Raw genomic sequence first — 14,858 nt, forward strand, 5'->3', positions numbered from 1 at the left:
ATAACCTACATCCCCATGACTACTGTGTAGCACCCAGTTTGTACTTCTTAACCCCTTCCCCTTCCCCTTTTTCACCGATCCCCCCAACCCCCCTTCCATCTGGCAACCATCAAAATGTCCTCTGTATCTATGAATTTATTTCTGTATTGTTTGCTTGTTTATTTTGTTCTTTAGATTCCACATATAAGCAAAATCACATTGCATCTGTCTTCCTCTGTCTGACATACTCCACTCAGCACAACACCCTCCAGGTCCATCCATGCCGCTGCAGATGGCAAGACCCCATTCCCTTCCCTGGCCGAGCAATATTCTATTGTATAATCATATATGTACCATCACCTCTTTATCCATTCTTCCACCGAGGGACACCCAGGCTGCCTCCACATCCCGGCCATTGTAAACAATGCTGCAATGAACATATGGGTGCACAATTCCCTTGAAATAGCATTTTGGGTTTCTTTACATAAATACCCAGAAGTGGGATTACTGGGTCCTCCTTTGTCTCTTCTTATAACCTTTGTTTTGCAGTCTATTTTGTCTGGTATAAAAATATTGCTACCCCTGCTTTTTTTGTTTATTTCCATTTTCATTAAATATCTTTTTCCATCCCTTTCAGTCTGTGTGTGTATTTCAATCTGAAATGAGTCTCTTGTAGGCAGTATCTGTCAGGATCTTGTTTTCTTATCCATTCAGCCACCATGTCTTTTGATTGGAGGATTTAACCGATTTCTATTTAAAGTAATTGTTGATAGATATGTAGTAATGGCCATATTATTATTTCATATTTTTCTTTTTTTTTCCTTTGTCTTAAAGAAATCCTTCTTAGCATTATAATCTCAAGATCCATCCATGTTGTCACAAATGTTCCTATATCGTCTTTTCTTACCACCGAATAGTATTCCATTGTGTATATATACCACAACTTCTTTATCCATTCATCTATCGAAGGACACTTTGGTTGTTTTCATGTCTTGTCCACCGTAAATAAAGCTGCAATGAACATTGGAGCACACGTGTCTTTATGTATAAATGTTTTCAGATTTTTGGGGTAGATACCCAGGAGAGGGATTGCTGGGTCATATGGCAATTCTATTCGTAATTTTTTGAGGAACCTCCACACTGCCTTCCATAACGGCTGCACCAGTCTGCATTCCCACCAACAGTGTATGAGGGTTCCTTTTTCTCCACAGCCTCTCCAACACTTGTTACTATTTGTCTTGCTGATGATAGCCATTCTGACTGGGGTGAGGTGATATCTCATTGTGGTTTTTATTTGTATTTCTCTGATGATTAGTGGTGTTGAGCATTTTTTCATATGTCTATTTGCCGTTTGTATGTCCTCTTTGGAGAAATGTCTCTTCAGGTCCTCTGCCCACTTTTCAATTGGGTTGTTTGTTTTTTTGTTGTTGAGTTTCACAAGTTCCTTGTATATTTTGGATATTAGCCCTTTATCAGAGGCACTGTTTGCAAAAATCTTCTCCTATTGAGTTGGTGGCCTCTTTATTTTGTCGATGGTTTCTTTTGCTGTGCAGAAGCTTTTAAGTTTCATATCGTCCCATTCATTTATTTTAGCTTTTACTTCCCTTGCCTTTGGAGTCAAATTCATAAAACGCTCTTTGAACCCAAGGTCCATAAGTTTAGTACCTATGTTTTCTTCTATGCAGTTTAGTGTTTCAGGTCTTATGCTTAAGTCTTTGACCCATTTTGAATTAATTTTGGTATATGGTGACAGATAGCAGTACAGTTTCATTCTTTTGCCCGTGGCTTTCCAATTCTGCCAGCACTGTTTATTGAAAAGGCTGTCTTTTCTCCATTGTATGTTTTTTGCTTCTTTGTCAAAAATTATCTGTCCATATTTATGTGGTTTTGTTTCTGGGTTCTCAGTTCTATTCCATTGGTCTATGTGTCTGTTTTTCTGCCAATACCATGCTGTTTTGATTATTGTTGCCCTGTAGTACAAGCTAAAGTCAGGGAGTGTGATACCTCCATTATTGTTCTTTTTTCTTAACATTGCTTTGGCTATTCAGGGTCTTTTGTGGTTCCAAACAAATCTGATGATTTTTTGTTCTATTTCTTTTAAAAATGCCATTGGGATTTTGATGGGGATTGCATTAAATCTGTGTCTTGCTTTGGGTAATATGGCCATTTTAACTATGTTGATTCTTCCAATCCATGAGCATGGAATGTCTTTCCATTTCTTTGTGTCTTCTTTAATTTATTTTAAAAATGTCTTATAGTTTTCAGCATATAGGTCTTTCACATCCTTGGTTAAGTTTATTCCTAGGTATTTTATTCTTTTTGCTGCAATTGCAAAAGGAATTGTTTTTTGTATGTCTTTTTCTGAGATTTCATTGTTAGTATATAGGAATGCAATGGACTTTTGTACGTTGATTTTGTAGCCAGCGTCTTTACTGTATTCGTTGATTGTTTCTAATAGCTTTTTGGTGGAGTCTTTAGGGTTTTCTATATATAGCATCATGTCATCTGCAAAGAGTGATAATTTAACTTCTTCATTGCCAATTTGGATGCTTTTTATTTCTTTCTCTTGCCTGATTGCTGTGGCGTCTCTCCCGATTTTTAGTGGTTACATGCAGCTGTCGGACCAGCTTGTTCCATGTCTCCACCCCTCCTCCCAGTCTCAATGTGGCCTCTTCTGTATGTCTTCTACCTGCCAAACATTTAGATCAATGGTCGCAGCTTCCTTTTATTGCCTTCTCAGCGTCACAGCAGAGTTCACATGGAGCAGAGGTAGCAAGTAGGTAGCCTACCTTGAGGAGCAGCAGGTGGATCCAGATAGTTATTACAACATTCACTTACACTCAAACATCCAAATTGGAAACTGCACCCTACTGCATCATTCTAACAAAATTGCTCAGACCTCTAGGTTTATGAGCTTTTGCTGATTTGGTTAGTGGTCTGGTGACCATTCAAAGAGTGTCTGTTATACCTAGTATATAATAGCCAGAGAATAAAATTACCCAGGGATAATCCCGGGATTTTCCCCCTCAGCTGTAACAGTGTTATATGTACTTGAAGATATTAAAGCTGCATTTTTAAATTCCAGAGTCATAGTTTTTTCACTAATTCTCATACACCTTCCCTTCTTTTGTTATAAATACAAGAATTTCTCCTTGTGAGTATGTTGTGTTAACTTTACCTTTTACCCATGTGTTTCCTTTCCTTTGCTGTTACTGATTCACTCTATAATCTTTAGACTCAGTCCTTAGATTCAGATCTTTAGTTACATATGAAAATATACATATTAAAAGATGAGATACCATCATCATCATTATAAATTTTGCATCGAATTGTAATATATACACGGAAAAGTAACCAAAGCATAACTGTATATAACTCTGTGAATTTTCATGAATTAACTGTCATTTCACTGCCACTCAGATCAAGAACTAGAGCATTACCAGCACCCCAGAAGCCCTCCTGCTCCTACCCACTAACTGACCTTCGTCACCATAGGTGATCGTTTTACCAGTTTTTGAACTTCATCTTGTTCATCATTGTGGCTGTGAGATGCGTCCGTGCTGTTGCATGTGGTAGTAGAGCATTAAGCTTCACTTCTGTGTCGTGATCTGTTGTGTGATTATACCACATGTTATTTATCTGCTCTGTTCTTGATAGATATTTGGGTTGCTTCCAGTTTTCAGCTATGATGAAAAATGCTAATAACATTTTTCTGCATCTTTTGGTAGATATATGTGGACTTTTTGTTTAGTATATTCCTGGGAATGGGTTTTCTAGATCATAGGGTATGTGTATGTTCAGGTATAATATCTGCTGCCAAATAGTTTGCCAGAGTGGCAATTACACTCCCACTAGCAGTATATGAGAGGTCTGTTTGCTCCGCTAAGTAGTGTCAGTTTTTTACCAGTCTTCACGTTCAGCCATTCTGGTAGGTAGTAGTGATTGATTTCAATTTTCAATCTGTAATAACTAATGAGGTTCAGAACCTTTAAAATGTTTTCTTGCCCTGGATAGCTTTGTCAAGTGTCTATTCAAGTTTTTTGCCCAGTTTTTAGTTGGTTGTTCTGTCTTTTTGTAATTTGTAAGAGTTTGTTATATATAGTTGATAACGTTTTTCAATGTCTTCCTTTATGGTTAATGACTTTTGTGTCTTATTTAAAAATTATCCTTTCCTATCCCAAGGTTATAAAGATACTGCCCTTCGTTTTCTTCCAGAAATCTAATAAACGTTACTAGTTTAATTTAAAAACATTTATAGTCTACCTTGTTCCACATAGAATTTGAGGCAATTGAGGTGTTAGCAGAATATTCTTCCTTTTAGAAGAAGATGAATCGTGAAAAGATTATTCTAAAATTACCTCATCCGCCATTCATCAAAAAAGCACAGCATATTTAATCTGATAGTCTCTGGAGAATTCATATACGAGTATTATCCTTTTCAGTTGGGTTCATTTCAATTGGAAGCAGGCCTCTTACAGCAGTTCCGAAATTTTTAGCTTCAATTAATATTATAGGGTTCTGTTTTTTCTTCAAATATTTGTTGCCTTTGGCTTTAAAAACTCCATATAGTAGAAAAAATAATATGTGCAAATGTGTATAGTTACTAGCTTTATTCAATATATATTGTTTGGAATCAAAAGCTTTTAGAAGGATGCTTAGGAGGAAATATTTACTCTGTATTTACAGAGTAGACTGCCTATATATTTATATGTATTCATATGAATGCATTTATGTTTATGAATCCTTCTAAATATATAGTAACTCTAGAGTAAAGAAGCTCGCTCCAGAAGTCTTACAGAGAAACATATTTCATCATAAAATAATGAAAATTACATCTGTGGGTTTCTGTCTTGTTTTTTACAATTGCCAGGGAATGATAATCCAAATTTCCTCTTGGGTGTGTTTTCTTTTTATTAAGTGTTTTTTCTTTTTTAATTATTTTTTTTTAATTTTTTTATTGGGGAAAAACAGTGTGTTTTTCCAGGACCCATCAGTCGTTGTCCTTCAATCTAGTTGTGAAGGGCACAGCTCAGCTCCAAGTCCAGTTGCCATTTGCAATCTTTAGTTGCAGGGGGCGCAGCCCACCATCTCATGCGGGAATTGAACTGGCAACCTTGTTGTTAAGAGCTCGCACTCTAACCAACTGAACCATCCGGCCGCCCCTCTTGGGTATATTTTCTGATGCTTCATGCAGTACCTAAAACATTGGTTGTAGAATAGGTAATTGGTATGAGAAACTTCTTTTTCTTTCCTTGCTTGGTTTCCTTGCCTTAAGCTCTTAAATGTCAGAAGGGGTGAGGGGAAATACGGGTTTGCTCAGCCCTGCTGAAGAAGTTGATGGAAGATCATAAATCTTTCATGCCATCATATTACTCTGGCTCAGGCTTATGATCACTATCATTTATGGTTGGGTAATGCCTTAAGTTTGTGTAAGCCCATGGCCTCTTGGCTTTAACTTATCTACATGAACAGTGAAAATAAGAACTATAACAACAGCGGCATTATTAAACATTTATTTTTTTGCTGTACACTGTGCTAAGCACTTTATATATTTTATTTCATATAATTGTCTTAATAGCCCTAAAAGTTTGATATTATTTTATCACAATTTATGATTATCGTCAGCCCTAGCTAAGAAAACTGAACCAATATGGAAACTAAGTAATTGCCCAAGATCACCGTACAAGTGAGTGGCAGAATAAACAGCCTTGTGTGATTCTCGAGCCTGAACTCTTTATCACCATCCAGTGTTGCCTTTGTGGCAGAAAAGCATGAGCTGAAATAGATCTTTGGTATGGAATCTGGTTGTGCCTTTGTGCAGGTATCACCCCTTCCTCGGTTTCCACTTCCAAATAAACGTGGTGGCCGTTGTACCAAGAACACACAATGCAACATTTTATTAGAATGAATGGTAGTAGGGGCCCAGGAGCCATGAGGGTAAATGAAGCATTTCGTTAGCAGTCAGTGTTCACAGCTTATGACAAAACTGAATTTGTAGAACCATTTGCTGTCTAGAAAGGGATCTGCCATCCTCCCATTTGGGTAGAAAGGGGGAGCATTTGACTTCACTTCATGACTTGAGTGCTATTGGGCCTATCCAGTCAGTGCCTGCAATCTGTCATTTGTTGATTGTTATCACTGTCTGTCTTTTACTTTTCTAGGATTGTGGCCGAGAAGGTAAAGGATGTTCTGTTTACCCGGCCCCGAAAGTATATCCAGTGCTCTAACTCAGAGACTGCGGAGCCTGGTTATATCAACATTACGGAGCTGGCGGCATCTGTGTGCCGCTATGACCTAGATGACATGGACATCTTCTGGCTCCAGGGACTCAATGAGGACCTTGCAGAAATGGGTAAGTTAGTTTTTCACAAGTAAGTTGCTTCTTGACGCAACATGTGATTTTTTGTTGTTGTTTTTGTTGTTAAGTTGTCAGGACCATTTTACTTGCTTTCATCTTGTGACTTCCTTTCTTTTCTGGCCTTTTGTTTACTTTTCTCTTTGATTTTATCTTAATGAGGCATATATTGAACTGCATAAATATACTGAAATAGAGCAATACAATTTAAATCTGACCTTTTCTTTCCTTGTTCATGGTGAGTAGCACAGATCAGGGATGGCATGTAGGTTTCACGAGACTGTTTCCCAATTCTGAGTGTGTGAGTGGTCATGGCTCATGGACTTCTGGTTGAGGAGGATTCTTAGATTGGTTCCTCATTCAGCCCTGAAAAGCATTCAGATCAGAGAGCGGGCCCCAAGATAATAGCTCCTCTACCATCTCTTCTTGATGGAGAGAAGCTCCAAGTTCAGCATTAGGCAGCACCGCTGCAACTGACAGGGTGATATGACCAGACGCCTTAATGCAGGTAATTTTGCTGCTTGGAAGAATGACAGGCCAAGGGTAAACCATCCCAAAGCAGTTCTTAGCTACCTCCAGAGAGTTCTAGAGTGGTCATGCAACTCTCAAAAATAAAATAAAATGAAACAAAAACAAACAGAAACCTTGCAAGTCAACATAATAATAATTTTAAAGAGAATGGATGCTATGCGGTACCTTACTGGCAATCCTAGGCTGAAAGGAAACTAACACACACAACTCTTTTTGGCCTGTCTTCCATCTGAGCAGTGTTTAGGTCAAAGTGGTTCTGTGGAACTGGGTGCTTTTTAATTCTATATATGAGATATGGTGAAGGATACATTTGAGTTCATTTTTGTTTGAATCTCATTTGTTCGTTGTTAGTACAAGGATCAGTGGTTTTCCTTCCCTCCCTCCCCCTCTTTTTTTTTTCTTTCTTTCTTTTGAGGTTGGTATCTGAATGCATGTGACCAAAAAATTAAAATTGAATGAATCCAGTTTGGCACAATGGTGGTACTTATTTTGCCAGTAACCAATACTTACTCCTTGCTTTTTAAAACTTTTTGTTTTATGTATTTTCTTGCTCTGCTCTCTAAGAGGAGAGGGGTTGTCAATTTAGGATGGGAAGCACAAAGAGAATAAAAGACAGACAGAGTGGACCGTCTTTTTTTTAAACAAGTGGATTGATGGCTCGAGGTGTGGTGTTTATGAACCACATAACATCCACATACATTACAGTTGTTACAATGCTGCCTTTGACATGACACTACCTTATAGCAAGGTCGCTTTGGGATTTTGCAGTTAATTCCCTTTGGATGAGTTTTTTTTTTAAATAAACTTTATTTAGGAATATTTTTACATTTACAGAGAAGTTGCATATTTAATACAGTTAGCTATATCCCTCACACAGTTTCAGTTTCCCCTAATGCTGACATCTCACTTCACCAGGGTACATTTGTCAAAGCTAAGAAACCAACACAGGTACATTACTACTAGCTAAATTCCAGGCTTTATCAGGATTTCACCAATTTTTTACTAATGACCTTTTTCTGTTCCAGGATCCCATCCAGGATACCACACTGCATTTAGGCTTGGACGAGTTTTAAAAGAGGATTGCCTTACCTCAAGCATTCCTTTAGGGTGAATGATATTGTAGTGAGGCTTCTAAGAGCTTAAAATAAACTTTTTTAAAAGCAATGTTCAATTAAGCATATTTTTGTGATTCAGATTAAGGAATTTTAAAAATTGAGTGCTTACTACATACCAGGCATTATATTAAGCAATGTATAAACATTACCTCGTCTCAGCCTTACGAGAAATCAGTGAGTTTGATATTATCCTTATTTTATAGATAAGGAAACTAAGCCTTAGAGCAGATAAATAACTTGTCAAAGTTTACATAACCAATATGAGGTCAAGTTGGAATTTGAATCCAAGGGCTCTTCTAACCAGACACTATACCCCTTCACTGCAGAAACAAAGTTGTGATTTGTATTGCCTGGAAAATTGAAACATACCACCTGGGTAGTTTTTTGTATGTTTTATAAGTATCTACAACATTAAGAAAGGTAATTTATGTGGAATTTCAAAGTTCCTTAGGAGATCTTATATTGCAAATGAAGTAGAATACTTAGGTAAATTTGTTTTTTGTTTATTTTGGGAATTGTTCCTCAGTTTACAAGCTGTTAGAATAAATATATGTGTGCTCTCACAAAATTATTAGTCCTCCAAGCAAAAAATGTTTAGTTTTATCAATATCCACCATATGAATCTTTTATAGTTTGGTTATTAAGTATGGAAGACTAAGAAAAATTAAAAATATAGAAGGAAAAGGAATCAAGAGTCAAAAAATGGAATTTCAGAATTTGCATTTAGACTTTTGTAAATGCTAACAGGTTTGTTTTATATTGGAGTTTGACCTTGGTAAATTATTGGATTTTTTTAAAAGTCAGATTTGAAAAACAATATTTCATGTATATAATCACATATACAGTACCTAGAATTTTCTTTTATGACTTAATACCTTTTTGTATGAAAATTTCCTTGTATAACCATTAAATGTGCTCATTGGGACTAATTTGCTACGAATGATTATTTATATCCAAATAATTACGTGATTCTAATTATCTTATGCTATAAGTTAGTCTTCAAAATTACAAAGCTCAGTGAAAGTCCCCTCTCTGGGAATAAAAGAAAATGCAGAGATTTAGGAGGAGACTGGCTAGGATTTAGAGAAAATTGAAAGGGTCAGTAATAGATCTTACAAGGAATATGGTAAAATGCATTTCTCCTTCATGTGTCAAACACTAATATGTAATGGTAGGTAAATATTAGAATAGCTCTGGTAAAATGATTCCTTGAAATCTGGTGGTATTAGATCAAGGAAGAGATGGTTTTGTCCTTTAGAATATCCTCACCCATGGAAAGAGAACTGACTCTAGGTGGTGAACACACAATGTGATATATAGATAATGTATTACAGAATTGTACACCTGAAACCTATATAACTTTACTAACAGTTGTCACCCCGATAAACTTTAATTTTAAAATGAAAAAAGAATATCCTCATGCCTGCACCGGGCTCACAGTAGGTGATTTGGGAATGACAGCTAACTGACAGGTTGATTGATTGTTTGTATTTCTGTGCAGGTTGTGGGCCAGTTGATGAGAATCTTATGGAAAAGACAATAGAAGTCCTGGAACGCCATTGCCATGAAAATATGAACCATGCTATTAAGACAGAGGAAGGGCTAGGCATAGAGTATGATGAAGATGTGATCTGTGATGTGTGCCGGTCTCCAGACAGTGAAGAAGGGAATGATATGGTGTTCTGTGATAAGTGTAACGTCTGTGTGCACCAGGTCAGTGAGCGCTGAGACCAGCACCTCCCCGCCGTCAGCCTTGCCGAGGCTCGCTGATGAGCTCCAGCACCATGTCTGGGTAGCAAGCAGCTTGCGTGTAGGGGGAAAAGAAAGATGTGGTCTGGCTGTTCCTCAGTAGTTCCTTTAGAAACAGTACTTCTTATAATCCCCAGGGTGACTTACTAACTTGACCCCAGGGGCCACTCCCAGGTGATCGCTGTGTTCCTTTATGCCCACGCCATCGAGATTGCCTTGTTCAGTACTTTTACAGTACCTTGGGGAGTCTCCTTGCTGCCTGCCTGGGAGTCTCTCCTCTGCCTTCGAATCCTTGTGAACTCATCAGGTGCACCCGTGGTCAGCAACCTTGAGTTTACACCTCCTGCAGCCGGAAGTCTGGACTCCTTATCCTAGCACCTGGCGCCCTCCCCCATCTGCCACGTATACCACTCCCAGAAAGCTAGGTCCGCTCCACTTTTAAAGGTCATAGAATCTTAGGACTATAAAGGACGGTCCCACTCCTCAATTTTACAGGTTATGCCAGGAAGGTGAAGTGACTTTAACTAAGCTCTCACTGCTAGTTATTTGTCATTCTTTCTACCACACTGCCTTTTTAATGAATAATAGTGATGGTGATGATATCAACATTCTTTTCAGCTCTTTTCTTCCCCCACAAGCCGTGTGTTCCAGCGAAATAAGGTGACTTAAGGGGGCAGTGGTGCATATTCCTGACACTACCTTGGCTCCATGTTTAGGCCACACCCCAATCCAAAATGCCTCCTCCCATCTCCAACTGTCAAAAATCTACATATCTTCCAAGATCTAGTTCAAATCCTTTCTTGAGCTCCCCTATCCCAAGTGATTTTTCACTCTTCTGAACCTGTTGGATGTTTCATTTCATTAATTTATCTAGCAGATAGGTACGCACCACCATCCATATGCCAGGACTGTGCTGCATGCGGAAGACACAGTCAGTGGCGAAGAGGCAGACATGGTCTTCACCCCCAGGGAGATCAGAGTCTGTTGTAGGGACTACCTGGAAAGTGCCCATTTAGCATAATACACCGAGTGTCTTTTGTAGGTAAAAGTCCATGCTGCTGTGGAAGTACATGGGGGAATGGGGGGTCAGGGACAACTTTCAGGAAGCGGCATCCAAGTTGAATCTTAACGGCCAAAAGGAGATGCCAGATGAAACAGCAGCAGGTGTTCAGGCAGAGTGGAGAGCACGGTCAGATGGGGTGAAGGAGTGGGCAAAGCATATTGGAGGCAACTCTGAGCAGTTCAGAGCTGCAGAGAGTGGCAGGTGGAGCTGGGAAGGCATGCAGAGTAAGGGGAGACAAGGGTACAAGGCACACGTGTGAAGGGCCTTCTCTCACAAACTAAGGAACCTCGCTTTTGTCCTATCAACTCTGAAGGATCGGATTTGTATTTTAGAAAGATCATTCTGGCTACAAAATGAAAGGATTATATAACAGGAGATAGAGAGAAACCACGGCTTAAGACTTTATTTTAATTCCCTGGGCCGTGTAACCTAACCCTCTATATTAGAAGGTACTCAAAATTATTCTGTGGCCAATTGGTTCTTCATTTTACTTTTGCCCTTGTTTTTTGTTTGTTTTTTAAGAGAATTTATGAAAGGTAACTTTTTTTAATGTATACACTTTTATTTTATTTTATTTTATTTTATTTTATTTTATTTTATTTTATTTTTTTTTATTTTATTTTTTTTTATTTTTATTTTTTTTATTTTTTTTATTTTATTGGAACAGTGTGTTTCTCCAGGGCCCATCAGCTCCAAGTCAGTGTCCTTCAATCTAGTTGTGGAGGGCGCAGCTCAGCTCCAAGTCCAGTCGCTGTTTTCAGTCTTTAGTTGCAGGGGGCGCAGCCCACCATCCCATGTGGGAATTGAACCAGCAACCTTGTTGTTGAGAGCTCACGCTCTAACCAACTGAGCCATCCTGCCGCCCCTCGGGCAGCTCAGTGGAATGCTCATCTTCAATCTAGTTGTGGAGGGCGCAGTTCACTGGCCCATGTGGGAATCGAACCAGCAACCCTGTTGTTCAGAGCTCGCGCTCTAACCAACTGAGCCATCCAGCTGCCCACTTTTGTCCTTTAAAAGACTGAATTTCAAAAATTTGTCTTTACCAGTTATTGTCATTTATGTCACACCCTTAGTGAGAGAGAAAATCTTTACTATATAAGGATGAATTTAGGTATCTGACAGTATAGGTCCACAGTCCCTTCTCTGCAATTCCAAATTTTTAAAACTCTGAAAACTGCACATTGTTGTTTAAGTTTGGCACCAAAACTAGTTTGGGGGCAATAGTAGAACTCACCCAATATGAGGCCATTTATAGTCTTTATACCGTTTTGTGTAAATACTCGTGTATTTTTTAGAGAAATATTAATGTATTTGATTATATGGCACTGCCCCTGGTCCCATTAGGGGGTTAGGTAATATACCGTGTATGTACGATATTTCTTAAAATCTGAGCAACCCTGAATTTCCTGATGTTTCTCACCCTAGGGTTTTCTGATTAATGACTGTCAATCTGTAGTAGGCTTAAAGGGAATAGTACAAAGATCATCTGTGTATACTTTCTGTATTTGTCCTTCACAGTTGGGACAAAATATTAAGGAATTATTTTCAAGTTATTTGACTAACAAAATGAAATGTAGCATAATAATTCTCCTCAAAGGTATTTTTAAAAAAAAACATACCCAGTGATGACTATGAATGATGCTCTTTCATCACGTAGAAAAAGATAACAGTAACACCTGCCCAGGCCTTGCAGGATGTAAGCTGGTATGTAGTAAAGCTGGGTGTTGTGCCACATAAAATTTCATCTAACAGAGGTTCTTCCAGAGTACAGTCACTGGCATTCTGAAGTTACTTAGGTTAGAGCTCCCTCTGTTGACTGAAAAATGATTTAAAATGATTTGGAAGACTTGGTTTACTCAACACAATCGGGAACATATTGACATATTTATTAAACAGAATTTTTGTTCTTTAATGCCACCATAGTATGCAAATGTTTGTGCCTCTGTGCCTATAATATACTTAATAAGAGAGGTTTACTCTATAGACTTCAGATTTTAACAGTGAACTTAAAATTTTTCATTAAAAATGTGAAAATTGAGACCATTCCAAGTCCCTTTGTATGTTCCATTTTCTGCTTCTTAGCCCTGGTATTGAATACTCAAACTGAGGCTTAAATTTGCCTGAAGATACATGCTCATGGTTTTTCTATCTGTCATATATAATGTTTGGCACTGAGTTTATTAACCCCCTGAAATTGTATGCAAAACATATGTTCATGCACGTGTGTAGTTTTCTCAAGAGAGTCCACAGCCTTCATCATTTTGTGGTCTACAAAAACTTGAGAACCATTGCTATGAAATACAAGTTTCTATGATTTTATGACCATGAATAAGTCTACACAAGACTCAGTAAATGATTTTCTGCCCAATAGAATGGCCAGGAGGTAAAGGGTCATCCTAGAACCAGCCATTGGTTTTTCTTCTGCTGGTCTGAAAGAGGCTGTGTTTTAGGGAGGAAGCTTGCTTTCATTTCCCAGCAATCTTTCTATCTGGACCTCAGAGAAAGAAAAGCTTTGAAAGTTAGAAACCTTATAAAGTGATGTTCTGCTGTTGTGAGACCAGCCTGGCCGGATTCCACCTTCAGTTCTTGAGCTTTAATTTGTATGACCAAACCTACCGACTGGAGCTCAGTGTAGAGATCATTCCAGATAAATTGATGATAAAGGACCTACTCCCAGTGACCTTAAAGTCTCAGTGAGGAGATGAAACATGACAGCCGAAGTAGAGCCTACGTGATGCAGACTGTGCACCTAGTGAGGGGAAGCACTGAGTAGAAGGCCGGGGCCGAGAAGTGGAGCAGACACAGGGGGTATAGTGGCCTGAGCAGTGAGGTGAGGAGCAGCAGGCTTTAGATCCAGGGCCAGCAAACGTTTCCTTTGAAGGCTCAGATAGTAAATATTCTAGACTTTGAGGGTCACATACAGTCCCTGTTACATATTTTTTAATTTCCTTTAAAAGTATGAAAAACATTCTCAGCTTGTTGGCCTTACAAAACAGGCTACAGGTAGTTTGCCAACCCCTGGTTTAGAAGGGGGTGGAGGTAAGGAGTTTCTAGAGGGTTTGTTTGTGCAATGGTATGAAATCACTGTTTTAATAAGAATATGGCAGCCAAATAGAGGAAAGGTTGAAGGTGTGAAGGGGGAGGAGGAGGATTTTGAAACAAATCAATCCAGGCATGATGTGATGAGGACTTGGGTGGAGCCATTGTGGTCTGGATGGGGAAGAAGGTCAGAGTCTAGAGGTCACTGCAGGGAGCACTCCTAAGCCCCGGGGACAATAGGTGAAGGAGGAAAGGGGATAATAGGAGTCTGGGAATTTGGATCTGGAAGGTGGGAAGCATTGTGGTGATATGGATAGAGGGAGCTGGGAAAGGGGGCCAGTTGACGGGTGGGGGGGTGACATGATGGTAACTGTTGTGACTTGAATCTGAGCTGTGGGTGAACCACCTGGGCAGGCACAGATTCTGAAGCTGCCGTGGTGAGTAAGTCAGTGGTGTAGGGTGTCCCAGGCCACATGGGGAGCCAGGTGGCCCCCCGGTTTGGTCTCAAATGGTGAGAGTAGAGCAGTAAGCAGGGAAGGATGGGCGTAATGAAAATGAAATCTAGAATGTTTTCCAAACTAATCTCCCTCCTCTCCCCCACTAATTCATTTATTTGTCCAGCTTCATTCCGCAAAGGATTTGAAGCAGCTTCCAAAACTCATTATGGAGTATTGTGATTAGTCTAATATTCTATTCAATTCAGTATTTATTCACAAGGCCCTTTTTCTTCAACTCAAGCAAGTAATTGCTACAATTTGCAGAGTGCTTTTTGTGTACCAGGCAGTTAGGCTCTTTAAACATCAGCTCATTTGCCTCTCAGAAGTTTCATTCTGTTTATTTTCTAACATGCTTTTCTTGATCAAAACACTGCCTGACATGGAGAAGTTGTTGAATAAGTATGTGACTAACTATAATAATCATTGAAGAAGCTTTAAAAAATGGAGGCCAAAAAAAAATATGTAACCCCCCAAACTCAGATAACAGTTGGGCTAACCTTTGCATGTATTTCCTTCTAATCTTCCTCTGT

The 14,858-nt window shown here is 38.9% G+C and overlaps 1 protein-coding gene across 9 annotated transcripts in view; it reads left to right on the plus strand.

Annotated features, from left to right (window-relative positions):
• JADE3 (jade family PHD finger 3) overlaps positions 1 to 14,858 on the plus strand; it is a 147,763-nt gene that overhangs the window by 112,913 nt on the left and 19,992 nt on the right. For all 9 annotated transcript variants that reach the window (XM_074324007.1, XM_074324008.1, XM_019716748.2 and 6 more), the window contains 2 exons: positions 6,141 to 6,331; positions 9,482 to 9,693. In XM_074324007.1, coding sequence (XP_074180108.1) covers positions 6,141 to 6,331; positions 9,482 to 9,693 — 403 coding nt within the window. The remainder of the gene's footprint in view (positions 1 to 6,140; positions 6,332 to 9,481; positions 9,694 to 14,858) is intronic.

The sequence above is a fragment of the Rhinolophus sinicus genome, chromosome X, assembly GCF_036562045.2.
Source record: "Rhinolophus sinicus isolate RSC01 chromosome X, ASM3656204v1, whole genome shotgun sequence".
NCBI lineage: Eukaryota > Metazoa > Chordata > Mammalia > Chiroptera > Rhinolophidae > Rhinolophus > Rhinolophus sinicus.